The sequence below is a fragment of the Lissotriton vulgaris genome, chromosome 10 (assembly GCF_964263255.1).
Source record: "Lissotriton vulgaris chromosome 10, aLisVul1.2, whole genome shotgun sequence".
Lineage (NCBI taxonomy): Eukaryota > Metazoa > Chordata > Amphibia > Caudata > Salamandridae > Lissotriton > Lissotriton vulgaris.
The window spans coordinates 584,256,845-584,276,212 of record NC_141698.1 but is presented as its reverse complement, the minus strand read 5'-3'; the positions used below and the strand labels follow the sequence as shown (position 1 = coordinate 584,276,212).

The window sequence follows — 19,368 nt, the reverse complement described above, 5'->3', positions numbered from 1 at the left end:
AAAGTAATAGCAATGAGATTGCAGCCACTGGTACCCGCACTGGTGCCACCAGATCAGTCTGGTTATGTGAAGGAGAGGTCCATGACACATAATTTCAGAACTGTTTGCAACATTGCATCAATTAGACCCTGAAATGAAGGCTGCAGCGGTGTTGCTTGACGCTACAAAGTATTTTGATTCCATACAGTGGGGCTATATGTTTACAGTGCTGAATCATATGGGGCTCCCTCCTCCCTTTGTGCAATGGATAAGTCTGCTATATTCGCCGAGGGTTTGGGTGAATAAGTATATTTCGGACTCTATCCGAATATGCAGAGGGACGCAGCAGGGTTGCCCGCTGTCACCAATGCTTTTCTCTCTCTTGAGCTGTAGCCTCTGGCCTGTTAAGTTTGACAGCTACATAAACAGGCAGCGTTGGGATTCCAACATCACCTGCTCGTCATATCTCTGTATGGGGCGATATTCTGTTGTATGTGTGGGAGCCAGCGGCAAACCTAGACCCATTACTTGGAGAGTATTGTTTGGGGGGTATTCGGGCCTCAATATTAATTGGGATAAATCCGTAATATTACCCCTCACACAGTGCACTACATCATGCGATTTGGAGTCCCTTTGGCATGGGCTACAGAATCTGTTAAATACTTTGATTGGGTGCACAGGGATCCGGAAGTAGTAGTGCAAATGAACTATGGACAAGTGATCACAACACTAACAGACGAGGTGTCTCGGTGGATATGCCTTCCGCTAACACTTGCAGATCGTATCGCGGTAATAACAGTGATTTTTTTACCTAGATTTTTGTATTTGTTCAAGAACATCCCCATAGTTCTGACTAAAGCATTCTTCAAATTGCTTCAGGCATGTTTGTTGACACTGGTATGCGCGGGAAGAATTTGCGCTGCAGCTGGGATACTCTGGTGCAGCCATTTGAGCGTGGTGGTTTTGGAGCGCTGGATATGAGACTATACTATGTCTGTGCGCAGGCACACTTTGCTCATTATTGGCACTTTCTGCAAATATTCCTACCACATCTGGCGGTGGAGGCTGATTATGTTCACTTATTTCCACTTTCTGGGGTATTGCTCTATGACTGCCCCTGAACTCTGGTGAGAGGTGTTACCTCGAAACCGGTCCGGTCCTCGGATGCTTGATTCCGGTCTGGGAAAGATATGGCTGTTGTAGTTCGGACTGGACTGTTCCCATGGGGCACAGGGTCAGAGCTGATTTGCATAAAGCCATTATCTGACCCAGGGTGGTGTGGAGTGCAAAAAACGATGAATTTAGGCCCAGATCCTTGTACTGGGGTGAATGTAAGACATTGATCTACATTCTGTCCATCAAATTGTTTTTTGTAATTTTCTCCCTGAACTCTAGGGTGCACATCAATACAGTGACCTGTACTAGCTGTGCATGGAGGGCACTGCGAGTTAAATCAGGCAGGGGCTATCTATATGCGCCGGCCTTGATGTTGGATGTGCATCCTGACATTTGTTACACAGGAGCAGGGACCATTGGATACTTACCCAAGTGAGAAGTTTATAACATTAGATGCCCTCACTGCAAACAAACAGTGCATTGCTATGCTGGGCTTTGCGTATGCCAGACTGTGTGCTGCAATTCGTATGATTTATTCGGAGTACCTGGATGAGCAGAGGGCTCTGAGTGCGCTTCAGGTGCTGCTGTCCACGGGTGACGGGGAAGGCCTAATAACTAAATTGTATACTGCCTTTCTTGCTGAGAACCCAACAGTCCCATCTGGTGCGTTCGAAAGCTAGACTGTCTTATTGGATATGCCGATGACATGGGAAGATTGGGTTATGTGCTGTGCGTCTTATGGTGAATTGCAACCTCAAGATATGTATTATACGTCAGAGCACCTGCGTCAATATGTGTTGCGTGAGGATTCTTGCTGTGTGAGATGTGGTGTGGAGAATGTAGACTTTATGCATCTAGCCTGGGGCTACAAAAAGGTGTCGTTATATTGGGTTACAGTCACACATCTTTCACAGTTGATTCTGGACTAGGTCAAATGCACGCCACAGGTATGTCTATTGGGCCTGCTGAAAGCAATTCAACAGAGCTATCATAAACTGGTAGCTTATTGTGCTATTATTGTCTAAGAGACTGGTAGCAAAAAACTGGGGTGGGAAGGCAGTGCCGACTGGGAAGGCATGGCTTAAAGGTGTTCTATATTGTAGAGATCAGCCGGATATTTATGCTTGAGGAGCTTTCGATCGCATCCAGGCTGCAAAATATTTGGAGCCCTGTAAACATACCTACTGGGGAACCCTGATGTCTTCCGAAGTACTAGGTCTGAGTTTGGAGGTTGGGGGGGGGGAGGAAATGCAGGGTGCTGACAGAACTGCTGGAGGAATGCAGGTCCTCTAGGAGGACGGTTGCGGGATGCACATTGTATTGAATGTACAGTATATGAATAAGTATGCACTGTAAGTTTAACTTTTTTGCATTTAGTTGAGGCACTATATTGAATATGTAATATTAATGGATGTACTGAAAACTCAAGTTTAAAAAAAACTACAGCAAGGTGTGGATCTGTTGAAACAATTGGTCCCACATCTGGGTCCTTACTGGTCTGTGCTGCGCCTTCTATCGTAACTAGGTTCTTAAGCTCTGTTACATGTGTCTGGCTAACACAAGTCTCGCTGCGTACTGTACCGCTTCCTTCACCTTCTGCAATTCTCATCTTATTTTTCGATACTCCTGCTTTGTTAGTGGTCCTTCTTGCACTTTTCTGTCCCTACTCTCTTGTAAGCCATTGTCAGAGTCGTCGATGCCCTCGTCGATGAGACGGTCGTCGTCAACACCACCGTCTAAGTCGTCACCATCGTCGGTGACACTGTAACCTTAGTCGTCGACGCCTTCGTCGGCAGAGCCTTCTCCGTCGGCGAAATCTTCGTCGTCATCTTCGTCGTCGGCGCCTTCTCTGTCGACGCTGACACCTGCCGTCGACGGTACCTTCGTCGACGAAACTCTCGTCGACGTCAGTCTATGTTGAATCAGATTTTTTAGTCGACGGAACCTCTGCCGTCGACTTCTTCGTAGTCGAGGATTTCAAGCTCCTCTCAGAAGATTGAGAAGGTTTTTTTTAAGGCTGTGGTAGTCTTCTCACCTTTTGAAGGCGTCACAGGACCCACTTTCTCTTTTTCACTTCTGTGAGGAGATTTGCTGGGACCCTGGCTCTCAGACTCACTGGGGGTCTTTTTAGAGGCCTTAGAAGGTCTTTCCATAGAAGGGGAAGGAGAACCCCTACCCCTCTTCACTGACCTTCTTGATGAAGACATCGACGCTGCATCTTCACTGTCACTAGAGACAGTACCTTTTCTGGACTTCAGCTTCTGGAGCCATGTCAAGAGTCTACCCCCACGGTCCCGGAGGGTCTTTGTTGAGAAGGTGCGACAGATCTTATAGTCAGCAGCTTGGTGGTCAGGATAGAGGCAATAGATGCAATCCTTGTGCCTATCCTCCACAAAAAGCCTTTTCTTGCCACAGGTGGAACAAGGCTTGAAAAAGGCTTTTTTCTTCTCCATGTCACTCATCCTGGAAGGTAGTCAGTAATCCTGAAGAGAATCTAAAAGATTCTGAAGAAAATATCCAAAGTAAATCCTTAGAAAAGTAGAAGTTGAGCAGTGCTCACAGGAGACTCCCTAAGCCCAACGTGCGGTAGAAAATCTGAGGCTCTGAGGTTCCTTCAAGAAGGTTCTAAGGGGTGAGGCACTTCTGATTGGCTGTTGCCAAAGTTTGCTCTCTTTTACACAAAGAGGGTGATATGCTACAAAAGGGAATGAGGCCTAGGCCTTTTTCCTTTGTCTTTTGTACCTACAGCTATGGTATTTGTTACCGAGACTCCCATTCCGACGACTGGGAATGATACAAAGCATGGGAATCTATGAAAGTTACCAATACTGGGGAACTAAAGTTACAGGTAAGTAACTTGTTTTCTTCCCTTGTTTTGTTTTAGAGCATCTTTTGTGATGGTACTGAGAATTGTAAGGGCATCAGAAGAGAGGACGGCTACTTAGTGCAAAGTGAGTCAAAGCTTTGACGGCAGTGATATTTTGATCCTAACAGGTATTTGCCTTGGAGTAGCCAAAAGGTGGCTTCATGGTTTTGCCTGATAAAGCAATTTCCTCTAGCCCATCAGAAGGTTTCGGACCTTCCTTTTGCAGGGTGTCTACATCTGGTACACCAGGAAAAGACAGTACTGCATAAAGAATTGTTTTTTGCTGGAATCTTTTTTTCACTGTTCGCTCATTAAAGATTTTCTGCAAGGCCTTTAAGCTTTACTGTCCAATTAGTGTATAGTCTTGTACATGTGAGCCACATATCCTATCGAAATTGATAGGTCCTCCATTTGATGCTTGGTGCAAATCTGACTTGCATCATATGTCATGAAAATAGGCTGCCTTCTGGTTCTTAAATTTGAAATGTAATTAAATGGCTTAAAGGTATCAGTCCTACATGTAATACCATCTGTAGGAAGTATCCTTACAAATGCATCTTTTCTTCCAAAGGTCATCTCACATCATAGTTTTATTGTATAATAATTAACATCTTCACAATGTTTACAGACAAAGACAAAACAAATTTAAAATACAAGTTAAGAAATTGTCATAGTCTGATGGTTATGTGTCAATAGGCGTTTAAGATTATCATGATCCTCGTACACAGCATGTTGAGTCCGTTGGTTTCAGTTTAGTCATTGTGTTCATTAAGTCTGTTCCTTTTCTAGTATCTGCTTTGATGCCATGGACCTGAATTTAATTCCCCGACATGAAAGTATGGGGGAGACGCCACTTAGCCACCATATGACCGCCTGTCTGCATGTGCGGATTTTCAGTGTGTTGAAGATTGCCCGAAGATATCTTCTTCTTAAGGCTTGCAGCGCAGGACATACACATTGTATGTGCGCCACTGTTTCGTTCTTGTATCCGCATAGTCTGCAGTTTGCACTTTCTGTTTTTCGTTTCCAGGAAGGCATTAGGTCTTTTGTAAAATGCATGCCCAGACGGTACGCTACTGGAGTTTTTTTAGATATTGACAGTAGTGTTGGGCTAAATAGTCTTGCGGTTTTTGGGTGGAATAAGTTGACTACTGTCCAAGCGTGTCTCCGTTTACTTAGGATTTTTTTGTCTGTGAGCAAGGAGATCTTTTTTTGCCGATCCATTTGCTATTTTGCAGAACTGCTTGTGGTCAATGTTTTTTTTCCACACTTCGTGGAGTCCAAGGGTTGAGAAACTCTGGTTAAGGAATTCTCCCCAGTGGGTGGTGTTCGGCTTGTTTATTAGGAAGTTTATTTCCTCCCAACACATGTTGTCCAAGGAATCACTGGGTGCAAGTCGGACCTTGTGACAATTTTACAAATGTGGAGTTTGACCTAATGTCTTGATTTTGTAAACCGAATTCTAGTCGAACTTGGGCTACCGATGCTGCTTTTGGCAACCCAAACTCCACTTTGTATATTTTGTTTTGTAGGCTGTTAAAGATTACTGATTCGCTCCCGAGCCATCCGATTAGTCCATAAGACAAGGTAGGAATAATTTGGGCAGCCATGACTTTTAGTAAGTGGGTGTAGTTTGGACCGCCCACTGTCTTGTGCAGTTGTCTGTATGCGTATATTAGTGATTGCGCTTTCCTTCTTAGTACCTGAATGTGCTTTTTTGTTACTGCGCTCGATGGTCATCCCCAGGTATTTGTACGAGTCCTGTTCTTCGAGGAGAGATTTATTGATTGTCCATGTGTATTTCAGTTTCTTAGCCTCCGTGATTCGAAGCACTTTAGTTTTGTTTTTGTTCAACTCCAGGTTTTCCTCTGTTGGGTACGAAACCAGCATGTTCACTAGGCGTTGCAGCCCGACTGGTGTTTTACTAAGTAAGACTGTCGTCGGCGTACTGCATTATGGGTACGGGAGCGTTGCCTAGTTTCGGTGCGTGGCTTTCTGTTGCATCAATTTTTCTTCCAATATCAGCAAGGTATAAGTTAGAGACAGGGAGCGAGGACGGAGCCTTGCTTTAGTCCGTCCTGTGTTTCAATTTTGTTGGTCAGGCTGCAACCGTCCCCTTGTTTGACCTTGGCCCATGTCTCACTGTATAGTCTTGAAATTGCATTTAATAGATATTCCGGCATCCCCCACTCTCTTAACTTGCTCCACAACCTGGGCCTGCTTACATGGTCGAAAGCCGATTTTATATTGACGAAACAAGCGTATAGATGGTGTTTTCTTTTTTTGGCGTTGTCGGTTAGTAAGCACAGGGTGACCAGGTTGGTAGTTGTCCCCATCCCCGTTCTGAATCCGATTTGAAACCTAGGGATTCTTTTTCTTGAGGTTTCCCAGTCCTGCAGCTCATCTCACATTTCAACTCTTTTTGTTTGCTGGCCTTTTTTAGGTCTCGCCAGAGATCTTTTGTTGCTGACTGTGCTTCCCAGGAGACAGTACCGGCCGCGCGCAACGCCTTGGAGGCGATTTGAAACTGCCACGCGCGCTGTGGCCAGGCACTGTCTCCTGGGAAGCTCAAGCACCACACGCGCATGCGCATACACACAGACACACACAGACACACACACAAGCGCCCATGCACGCTCATACATACATACAGAGACACCCCCCCCCCTCACACATACACATACGCGCGCGCGCACACACAAGTGCACCGAGGGCCCCCCCCCCCTCCCCGCCGTCACACACACACACACACACACACACACACACACACATACATACATGAGCATACACACACACACACACACGCACACACACACACACACACACACACAAGTGCACCAAGCCCCCTCAGCCTTTTGGAACTTACCTGGCCAATATCGGGGACTCTGCTCTCAGCACGTGGCGCCCAACCTTCTGCTGGCGCGGCCCCGGGGCTCTACACCGCTCACAGGAGCCCCGGGCCGCGAGACTCATTGACTCCGCCTGCCTCCTCTTCCGGTCTGGACGTGGCCCCGCCCCCGTCACAGGCGACCGTGCCTGACTTCCCGAGCGGCCGCGGCGGGATTCCGGGGGCATTTTAATAGCAGCCTCCTGTAGTAGGGGTTGGTCTGGCCACTTTGTCAGCTATTGGAATTTCCTTATCTCCAACAAAACACCGGCTGCTCTTGTCATAGTTTCTCGAGCCATTCCGCTCCTAGCGATACAGCACCGCGTGCGACCGATGAATTCGACTTTCTGCTGTAGGCAGAGGGCCTTGTGACTTCCTCGATTTATTTTGCCTGCTCAACTCTTTCGCCACAAGAGACAGGCAGCAGCTATATTATTAATCTGAAAACGTGTTCTTCCTGGAACAACGGCCCACTTACGGCTGTACAGTCATTGTTGGCACGTTCTGTTCCGGGACAGCACGGTTTTTTGTCGCTGTGAGCATATGTGCGCGTGCGTGGTCCGACTCTCACACAGTGCTTAGCATGCAGATGCTATAATGTCTGCAGTTAGATCTTTAGCTGGTAAGGAGCTAGAGAATACTTATTTTGCGTATCTATACTATGTGCTGCATTTAGTTCATATGCATTAACATGCGCTTTTTTTTTTTTTTTTTTTTTTTTTACAGTTAAGAACGGATGACAATCCAGTCAAAGAGGCACTGCTTTGTTTTTCTGTTGCCTAAGTGTGTACGCCTCATCACTTCCTTCATTAACATTTGGGCTGCTCTGTTTTTTTGCAGTTCATAGTGAAGTGCTAAGGGGGAGTACTTAGTAATTTAATTCGGGATCGACTAGTCATGTGGGCCCAGGACACGAGAAGCGACTCCAATTGTCAGAGTTCCCGGTGCAACCACAGCATCTGTCTATTTATACTAAGAATATCTCGGCCTTTACCAGTTTCCTTCGGGAAGGTGCAAATCAGGGGAAGTCCACGCTTTTCTTGTGTACTAGTAACTCCTTTTGTTTTTAAAGAAGAACCATTTTGAGCACTTCGCTATGGGTCTTTAGGGTGCCTGTTTGTGGGTCCTACCACGGTCACGATGTTACAGTTAAATCGCTTTCCCAACTATTTGATGGTGGACACTAGTCACTGTTGCTCATGCAAAAAACGTGGAGGGGCTTGCTCAACAGAAAGAGGTGGCAATTGCAGACTTATGTGAAGGAGATGGAACGTGGCAGCTTCATTTGTGGTGGAAACTGAGAATTGTAGGCAAATGCTGGAGCTGAATATTACCCGAAGTTCCTTGTTGTTGGGGCAGAATGCAAAGACTAATTACCTTTTCACCCCAGAGCGTCAACCACTCCATGCTCATCCAGCAAGAGTAATAACAATGATTTTGATGTAGGGCTGTAAATACCTTCTTTTGATAAAAAGTCAATCTCTGAATGGGCACTATTCACAAGATCCAAGCTAAAGAAGATATACTATTGTCGGCGTCTCATTCAGAACCACAGTCTCAACAATCACAAATCAGTCTTCGATTAAAAAAACCTCCGTTCGGAAAAGTGCACCTTGAAGTCCATTTGGACACCACCACTGCCATGCACGCACGGACACCACCACTGCCATGCACGCACGGACACCACCACTGCCATGCACGCGGGGACACCACCACTGCCATGCACGCGGGGACACCACCACTGCCATGCACGCGGGGACACCACCACTGCCATGCACGCGGGGACACCACCACTGCCATGCACGCGGGGACACCACCACTGCCATGCACGCGGGGACACCACCACTGCCATGCACGCGGGGACACCACCACTGCCATGCACGCGGGGACACCACCACATCAATCGGGGACACCACCACATCAATCGGGGGCATCACTCTGGGACACCACCACATCAATCGGGGACACGACCCACTTCACCCTTCCACCAACTCAATTACAATAACTTTTATTTAAGTATTAAAAAAATGAAAAGCCATTGTTATTTGTAATATCAATACATCTAAGTCATGTAAATACAACTCGTATTGCATTACAAATGCTATAGGTGTCACATTTGCAAATGTTATAGCTATTGGCATTGTCATACACAATGCCAATAACTCAAACTTTAATGCTGCGAGACCTATTGCATTGTAAATGCTTGTTCTGGACCTCCAGTTGTAAAGTCTTACCTGACTTTATATGTTAAGAGGGCTAGGAGTCTCCTCGGACAGAGAAATGATTGCAGACTTTGTAAATGTAATGGTGTGATTCATCCAGTCATGGAATCAACAAAGCGGACGATATCTAAAGTAGGAGGATATTATCTTTTATGACTACAAGCTTACCAAAGGTAAATTGGCCCCTACTATTGATGCATTCATGAGTTATGTTTCCATTCTGGACATTTGAAGAGCAGCTAGCTGTATGTCCATGCGTACCATTGCTAAACCATTTATTGCTTCTGACTCAAGGACAGATATGCTAGTGGGCCAGCCTTCTCTGCAACTGATTAGTAGCTTTTCTCCATCTTTGCGTTTGGGTTCCATTTCTTGGGCATGGCTTTTTATTAAGCTAGCTGCTCTTTTATTTTGCTTACTGTCATTAAGTGATCTATGCTATAGTTTCTGTGGATCAAGCCCACCCACAGTTTTCCATTTATAGGCACAGAACTAGAAAAACAGGTAAACTTTCCTTACTACTTGCCTAACATTTATGTATGTGTATTTTTCTTTGTTGATAGGTCCCAGTCTGACAGTTAACATGGACGTTTCAGAACCTGTTGGTAAGGAAGTGTGTTGTGATTTCGTCTTTTTGGGTTGTCCTGTGTCCTTTGCCTAATCCTTCTCCCCCAAAACTGCTATATCCCAGTCATCAATTTTTTTTTCCATCTTTTTTCTTATCGAGGGTCTAATTTTTCTTCTTCTGCCTTTATTCCACTATACTGGAGGATGTACCTCCATAGCATAAAAATGTTCACTTTGGTCTTCGGAGTCCCAGATGTATAGCATAGCCTGTTTTCCCCTCCGACACTTTCCATCCTGAGTAAAACCAGAAAGTTGCACTTCTGTTTCTTTAACAATTACTTAGTTTTCCTGCCACTGTTAATAGTTGTACTTATGTTAAGAGTATGTGGAAGAATCGCTACTCAGCCCTTCTATTCTAGTAAGCTCATTTATCTGTCATCCTCCATCCCTTGTAACTAAACAATGCTTTTCCAAACACTTGGTGAATTATGGCAAACTACAAGGGAGACTGAAACCTTCACTTTCTAAAGCTTTTTGTCTCCATCTCCTTCACCCGTAATATTATCTTGACTTAACTTTGTTCTGGTGTGTACCTTGAGGCTTATATGTTGGGCATTTGTTTCACACATTCTGCCATTAGTATGGCCTTGCATCCCTACTGCCCACTGGTTTCCTTTCAGCCTTCTTTTTGAGGAGTCCGTTACAGACTAAAGCCTGTCTTCTAGAAAGAACCTGTTTTGCTGTGCATGGGTATTGAGAAATATTTGCCAAGTAATTGGAATAATCTAGAATATTCTTTTATTGGCTAAACTTCCCTACGATTCACATTTTATGTGAAAAGTTCCTTATCAGTTTTTATGAAGTGGATGAACTATACTCAATGAGAACGAGTTGTAAGAGAATAGTTTTGAACTAGTGGTGTTTTTAATTGTTTATCACAAGATATTTTGTACTTTGAAATTAGTTGCAATTTTATAGAGTATACTAAAGTAAACATTTTGTTTGAATCTAGTAGAAAATGGTGAGACTGAAATGTCTCCTGAAGAAACGTGGGATCATAAGGAAGAGCCAAGTGAAGCTGAGCCGGGAGGTGGGCCAGCAGGTGATGGGGGACCTGTTGATGACAGTGCACAGGAAATGATGGAGGAAGAGGAGGAAATCGAATTACCTAAAACAGTAGCCCCTCCAGGTGCTCCGAAAAAAGAGCATGTAAACGTAGTATTCATCGGGCATGTAGGTAAGTTGTTATATAGGATTTGCGTTCAATTTAATCTTTAAAGAAATATTGTGAAAATCGGTTCAAGGCGATTTTCTCTGTAGGAAAACTATTTAAAAAGCTATTGTGTTTTTAGAACATGGTAAATAAGTGCATTGGGACTTACTCATTTACAATCAATGCTTTTGGATTCACTACATTAGGAGTGCCATTATATGGCAGAGTGGTAATGCCTCCGGTAAACGCATGTGATTTTATTTTATTTATTTTATATTCTTATATAGCGCCTGACTAAACTCCGATGGGGTATCTCCGCGCTTTTTGCAAGTGGTAGAATATAACTCATAATGACCATGGAACAATGAAGGATTATTGCTCAAAGGAGATTAATTGCTTGTGAATAGGTGAGTTTTGAGAATCTTTCGGAAGGCCAGATGGTTGGTATGTGATCTCAGTGTGAGAGGAAGCGAATTCCAGAGCTTTTGTCCTGCGTGGGCTAGAGCACGCCTCCTTGCCTGGCCTTTTTAGGTCTCGCCTGTCGATGCGCATCGAGCAAGGCGAGAGTATTGGCACTTATCCGCTCTTTATCCACACTGCAAGGAATCGTGGCGATTCCTTGCAGTGCACGAGAAATTTAAGCTCAATGCGCATGCGCATTGAGCTTAAATGCGCGTGCACATGCCCCCAGCCGCCTGCCTTGCCTACTCTCTTCCACAGCCTCCCCCAGCTCCGCCCCCTCACTACTTGATTGCACGGCCGCTAGGCCGTGCCTCCCCTACTCTCCTCCCCCCTCCTCCTCTCCTCCCCTGCCTGCCTGCCGCTAGCCTTGTTTCCAATTATTTCTACACGCAGGCTCCATATCCAGTAGCGCTGCCTGTAAATATCGCGAGCGTTCCCCAGTCCGCCACTGCGGCTGTCCAGGTAAATAAATACAAAATGGTTGCTTGGGCGGGATCGTTAATGGGGCTGCATAGTACAGCCTGCATCTCTCCAATCCATGCATCTCTCCCCTTACCCAGTCTTCGGTTTCCAAACACGCCTCTACTGGTGCTTGCTTTTACTATTGTGCCGAAGATTATTGTGTCGCCGATTTCACGAAGCGCCTTCTGATTTGTTTTTAAGGGTAAGCATTCTAGTGTTGCCTGCTGTACCAGCACGCACGCACCATAGAGTCTGGCACTGCGTAGACTTGAATGCCCTGATCACGTGACCCGGAAATACCGAGCAATCTGGTTTGGCGCGCTCTGGCTTACCTATTTAAAAATAATCGGCCAAGACAAGCCCGTGTACACATCGAGGGAAGCGGGCAGACACTTTTGGTACCAGCGGCATGTAAGTAACCCTCCAGATTGTCCAGCTTGCTAATCTCCATTTTACTTTGAGGACATAGTGCGAAGCCGCATCACTCAGTTAAATTACCCGCTATTCGTTAACACCCTATCTTGGATGTATTTGAGTATATGATCTAGCTGCACTTATTGTTTGCGCCACGTCCCCACCACATTCCACTGCTTTACAAATATTGTGTTAATCTCCTATTGATTTGGTTCAAAATCAATTGGCGCTCCAATCTTATTAGTGATCTGGTCAATATTCCTCGGTGTTGTGCCTCGTTTTATTAACCAGCGTGCGTTAGAGGGGTGTTTCAGTCTGCCGTGACAGCTGGTGTTGTGTGTTTTCAGTGTCTATGGGTGCGCCTTGTTTTTCACGCGCCATTTGACCCGCGCAGTCTCTCTGGTCAATGGTTCCTAGAAGGGCTTCAACACGCAGTCGTCCGCGAGCCAGTCGCGGCCTGGCCTCTATGGCCGTAGCACCCTATGAGATATTACTGTGCACAGTCGCCGCATCTGCAATAGTCAACGTAGAATGTTTGGTGGTGTGGGCGCCCATCTTGGACGGTGCAAAGCCCAGGGCTACCCCTCGAGGCTGTGGCCTTGACCTCCGCAATGGAAAAGGCCTACTGTCTGTCACTCGGCTGCTTTCTAGTCTTTTACCATCTGGACCAAGTTCCGCACAGCTGCACGGATTTCTTGTGTGATAGAACATTTTTTCCATTCAGTGCTAAATGTTCCTTCCTATGAAACGCACAGACGCGCTTAATTTAGTCTGCGAGAAGAAATGCTCATGCAAAAGCACAAAAGGTGCCTTAATCTCTGCAAGCTGTTTGTTTTTCTACCCCAGGCTTGTCTATTTGGGTTTGAAAAGTCGTGTTTATTGAGATGTTTCTGGGGTGTGACATTAAAATAATACACGGCTTTTCATGCTGGCTGCGGATTTTTTCAGTTAATCTGCAGGGATAGGTTTTATAGCTGTCAAAGCATGGCTGGTCCAGAATTTTTTTGCACTAATTAAAAATATATTGTTTACAGTGCTTTATCCTGTACCTTAGGATATCTAATTATGTTCAGTTCTCTGCTACCACATTATTTACTTTTGTTAATCATTTCTGCATATATATATGGTTGGAAGTTATTAGTTCACGTCATCCTGTTTTTGATTTTCATGATGGTAATTCTTTTTTTGGATGCTGGCTAAATGTTCTGCTTATTAAGCGTTAAAATACCAGGTGCACCAAACATGTTTCATGTAAATTGGGAGGTTGTTTAGTGTATCAAATTGCACATTATTACACGTATACATGTGCATTTAGAAATAACTTCACGTTTCGAAGGTACTCGGTACTTAAAGATTGTAATATTTTATTATGTACAGTGTATATCTGCCAGTGTTTTCACAAATATCTATTTTATACATACTGTGTCCTGCTATGCTATGGGCTTCAATGTGGGTGTGCAAGTGTATGTACTTTTAACTGATTCCAAAGTCATGTATGTTAGGATGTTTGTGTGTGCGTGTAACTATTTTCGTGTGTGTTGGAGAATGTGTGTATGAATAGAGGTCTAAGACTGCCGTGTGGCTTAAATGTGTTTGTTGGGATAGAAACATATACATTGGTCTGGCCCTGTCCTACCAAACTGTGACTTTGGACATATATTAGGGTGTTATCAGGGTCAATAGTACTTACTATCGACAATGGTTGTAATTTAAACAGTCTATAAGCAGTCCTCTGAAGTCATTAGATGTAGCTCACTCACCCTCACCCACACTCACCCTCACTCACCCTCACTCACCCTCAACCCCTCACTCACACTCACCCTCACTCACCCTCACTCACCCTCAACCCCTCACCCTCACTCACCCTCACCCACACTCACCCTCACCCACACTCACCCTCACCCTCACTCACCCTCACCCTCAACCCCTCACTCATCCTCACTCACCCTCAACCCCTCACCTACCCTCACCCTCACTCACCCTCAACCCTCACCCTCACCCTCACTCACCCTCAACACCTCACCCTCACTCACCCTCAACACCTCACCCTCACTCACCCTCAACCCCTCACCCTCACTCACCCTCAACCCCTCACCCTCAACCCCTCACTCACCCTCACTCTCACTCATCCTCACTCACCCTCAACCCCTCACCCACCCTCACTCACCCTCACTCACTCACCCTCACTCACCCTCACCCTCACCTTCACGCACCCTCACTCACCCTCACCTTCACTCACCCTCAACCCCTCACCCTCACTCACCCTCAACGCCTCACCCTCAACCCCTCACCCTCACCCACCTTCACTCACCCTCACTCACTCACCCTCACTCACCCTCACCCACCCTCAACCCTCATCCTCACTCACCCTCAACTCCTCACCCACCCTCAACCCCTCACCCCCCCTCACCCCCACTCACCCCCACTCACCCTCAACCCCTCACCCTCAACCCCTCACCCTCACTCACCCTCACTCACCCTCACCCACCCTCAACCCCTCACCCTCAACCCCTCACCCTCAACCCCTCACCCTCAATCCCTCACCCTCACCCACACTCACCCACACTCACCCACACTCACCCACACTCACCCACACCCTCACTCACCCTCACCCTCACTCACCTTCACCCTCACTCACCTTCACCCTCACTCACCCTCAACCCCTCACCCTCACTCACCCCCACTCACCCTCACCCCTCACCCACCCTCCCTCACCCACCCTCAACCCCTCACCCTCACTCACCCTCACCCTCACTCACTCACCCCTCACTCACCCTCACCCTCACTCACTCACCCTCACTCACCCTCACCCTCACTCACTCACCCTCACTCACCCTCACCCTCACTCACCCTCACCCTCACTCACCCTCACCCTCACTCACTCACCCTCACTCACCCTCACTCACCCTCACTCACCCTCACTCACCCTCACTCACCCTCACTCACCCTCACTCACCCTCACTCACCCTCACTCACCCTCACTCACCCTCACTCACCCTCACTCACCCTCACTCACCCTCACTCACCCTCACTCACCCTCACTCACCCTCACTCACCCTCACTCACCCTCACTCACCCTCACTCACCCTCACTCACCCTCACTCACCCTCACTCACCCTCACTCACCCTCACTCACCCTCACTCACCCTCACTCACCCTCACTCACCCTCACTCACCCTCACTCACCCTCACTCACCCTCACTCACCCTCACTCACCCTCACTCACCCTCACTCACCCTCACTCACCCTCACTCACCCTCACTCACCCTCACTCACCCTCACTCACCCTCACTCACCCTCACTCACCCTCACTCACCCTCACTCACCCTCACTCACCCTCACTCACCCTCACTCACCCTCACTCACCCTCACTCACCCTCACTCACCCTCACTCACCCTCACTCACCCTCACTCACCCTCACTCACCCTCACTCACCCTCACTCACCCTCACTCACCCTCACTCACCCTCACTCACCCTCACTCACCCTCACTCACCCTCACTCACCCTCACTCACCCTCACTCACCCTCACTCACCCTCACTCACCCTCACTCACCCTCACTCACCCTCACTCACCCTCACTCACCCTCACTCACCCTCACTCACCCTCACTCACCCTCACTCACCCTCACTCACCCTCACTCACCCTCACTCACCCTCACTCACCCTCACTCACCCTCACTCACCCTCACTCACCCTCACTCACCCTCACTCACCCTCACTCACCCTCACTCACCCTCACTCACCCTCACTCACCCTCACTCACCCTCACTCACCCTCACTCACCCTCACTCACCCTCACTCACCCTCACTCACCCTCACTCACCCTCACTCACCCTCACTCACCCTCACTCACCCTCACTCACCCTCACTCACCCTCACTCACCCTCACTCACCCTCACTCACCCTCACTCACCCTCACTCACCCTCACTCACCCTCACTCACCCTCACTCACCCTCACTCACCCTCACTCACCCTCACTCACCCTCACTCACCCTCACTCACCCTCACTCACCCTCACTCACCCTCACTCACCCTCACTCACCCTCACTCACCCTCACGCTAAAGATTTACAAAAAAAACCATTAACAATTCTAAAAGCACTAACTCTAATGCTGCGAGACCTATTGCATTTCTAATGCTTGTTTATTCTAGAAACCTGTAGCAACTGAAGGTTGCTGGATCGTAAAGAGCGTCCAGGAACATAGGGTTGAAAGATTTTAGTCAGGTATTTGGGGCCGGTACCTATTAGACACTTGTGAATGGTGCATAGGGTCTTAAATTGTACTTGTTTTCGCACTGGGATCCAGTGGAGTTTAGTCTGCAGGGGGCGGGAGAGAGTCCTAGGTGGAACATTCAGGACAATCCTTGCCGCAGTATTTTGGACTACCTGTAGCTTATTGAGTTGTTCTTCGTTTGCTTCTAAGAGCAGGCCATTACAGTAGTCCACTCTGCTAATGACTAGCGCCTGGACGAGTGTCTTTCTGTGACAGTCTGGTAAATAAGGAAAGACCCTCCTTAACAGTCCAATGGCCCGAAAGCATGTACCAGCCACTTGGTTAACATGGTCTTTTAGTGTGAGTGCCTGATCTAATAGCACCCCCAAGTTTTTAACAGTATGCCTAGGACTGGGAACAGGTCCCAGTTCCGGGGGCCACCACTCAGGGGACCAAAGTGTTGATGCTTGCCCGAACAACATAACTTCTGTTTTCCCTACATTGCACTGAAGGCAGTTTGATGACATCCACTCCGATACTGCCCTTATTCCGTCTGCAAATGATTTTTTTAATGCAGGCGTCAGGGTTTTAAAGGGAAACAGGAGTTGGGTGTCGTCGGCGTACGACACCGGGGTGAACCCAAAAGATCTTACTAAGTCGGCCAAGGGGGCCACATACACATTAAATAGTGTAGGGCTCAGACATGAGCCCCGTGGCACTCCCTTGTTGAGCTCCCTAGAGGTGGATTAATGGGAGCCCAGCCTGACTTCTTGAGAGCGGCCGGACAAGAAACTCTCCATCCTGGACAGAGCTACGCCCTCCAGGCCTACATCCTTTAGACGGCCGAGAAGCACCTTATGTGACACCGTATCAAAAGCGGCGGAAAGATACAACAGCACCAGAATCATGGAGCTTCCCCCGTCCAGTGCCATTCTGATGTTATTGGTGACTGTTTGGAGGGCTGATTCGGTGCTGTGGTTGGGCCTGAACCCAGATTGTGAATAGTCCAGGCCCTCCGTTGCTTCAAGATGTTTGGATAGATAGGTGTTCACGTGCTTCTCTGCTATCTTGCTGATGTATGGCAAGAGGAAGATAGGGCGTAGGTTTGAGAAATCTGACCATGGAGATGCCGCTTTTTTTCTTATTGGGTTTACCACCGCCTTTTTCCATTCCACAGGGACCTGTCCTTCCGTAAGGGAGATGTTAATCACGGTTTGTATGGAGGGGCCAAGGAGGGAGATCAGAGGGGCAGCCATTTTAGCAGGGAGAAGGTCATTGGGGGACCCTGATTTTATGTGGCTAATAAGAGGGAGAAGATCTGTATTACCAATAGGTGGAAATGATAGCAGAGAATGTTTCTTTTGATTAAGCGGGTTGAAGGAGGGGAGCTTATTATTGTTTCCCATGTCGTTAGATGCTATTATTCTTTCGTAAATAAGATTGATTTTATCTTCAAAGAACCGTGAAATTTTGTCACAAAGAGTCTGCGAAAAGTCATCAGAGCTCTCGCAGGCTGTGGGTTTTACGAAATTTTGTAAAATTTTGAAAAGCTCCCTAGGGCAGTTACCCGTTGCGTCAGACCGGTCTTCCTAGCTTTCTTTATATTTTTGTAATAGGTCCAAGAAGGTTTTTTGATTCTTCTTGGTTTTCAGTTTCCTCCACGCTTTTTCAGCTCGCCTACACTTCTGCTTTTCTACTCTAAGTTCTTGTGTGTACCAATTTTCTTGTTTGGAGGAAGGGTATTGTTTATGTAGCTTTAATGGAGCCAAGATATCAATGGCTTGTTGAAGTGAAGCATTGAGTTTAGCTAGTGCTGTGTCTGCTGTATCTTCCCCCAATATGGTAGGTTGTTTCCAAATTTCTCGCAATTTTTCCGCTGAGACTTTATGCCATTGGCGTCGCCAAATAGGTGGAAGTGATGTTTTGTTGAAGGTTTTTTTTGGAGCCAATAGAATAAACTCGATCAGAAAATGATCAGACCATGGAATCTCTCTAGCTGGGAAGCAGCTTATTTTAGTACAGTTACAGAAAAGTAAATCTAAAGTGTGGCCGCCTTTGTGCGTGGCCCCATTATTCTGTATTTTTAGGCCCAGGTTGGAGAGGTCAGTAATTAAGGAGATAGATTCGGGGAGTGCAGGATTATCCACATGAATATTAAAATCTCCCAAGAGGATGAAGTCCTCTTTAGATTTAAGGTGGGGAGCTAAAAGCTCCAGAAGGAAGAGAGCAAAGTCTGGATTGGATCCTGGCGGGCAATATACTAAGGCACCTTTCCAGGAAATGTGGCTTGCTGAAGCAATTTTAAAGATCATTATTTCTAACTGTGGACTGTGATGTTGTTCAAGAATCGTGACCTTTATTTCATCTTTATGTATTATGGCCAGGCCACCGCCTGTTTTTTTTTTTTCTCGGTCTAAATGCCTACATTTATACCCAGATGGAATCCCCATCGCTATGGCTGTAACCGTATGTGGTTTCATTCACGTCTCTGTGAGGAAGCATATATCTGGCTGTGTTGTATAAACAAGGTCCCATATTTGATGTTGGAGCTTGGGTAGGGATCGGACATTTAGAATGAAGCTCTTTAATCGTTCTAAGGGAGTGCTTTCCTCTGTGTGGGTCCCGATGTCAGGAGGTTGGAACCGGCATTGTAAACGAGAAACAGCCCTCTAGGCTCTGGCAAGGTATTTTAATGCAGCAGCCATCTATAGGTTTCACGTCTACTAATGTTTGGGCAGAGTAAAGAATTTTAGGTTGCCTCATACCTGTGGAAGCGGAACAAGGGGGAAGCAGAGTCCATGGCCCCTGTGCCCCGTTCTGTCACGGACGGGCACAGACGGGCCGCTCTTTGGCGAGTCTTCGGCGGGGCTGCGCGCCCCGCCGAAGTTGGCAGATCCGGTATTGATAACGTTTTTAGAAATGTTTTATATATTGATATGAATATGTGAAAATGTCATTGTAA

The 19,368-nt window shown here is 46.9% G+C and overlaps 1 protein-coding gene across 1 annotated transcript in view; it reads left to right on the top strand.

Moving 5' to 3' along the window:
- Positions 1-19,368, top strand: part of GSPT1 (G1 to S phase transition 1) — a 612,577-nt gene that overhangs the window by 84,729 nt on the left and 508,480 nt on the right. Inside the window, exons 3-4 of the mRNA XM_086941426.1 lie at positions 9,634-9,675; positions 10,650-10,874. Of these exons, the coding sequence (XP_086797552.1) occupies positions 9,634-9,675; positions 10,650-10,874 (267 nt within the window). The remainder of the gene's footprint in view (positions 1-9,633; positions 9,676-10,649; positions 10,875-19,368) is intronic.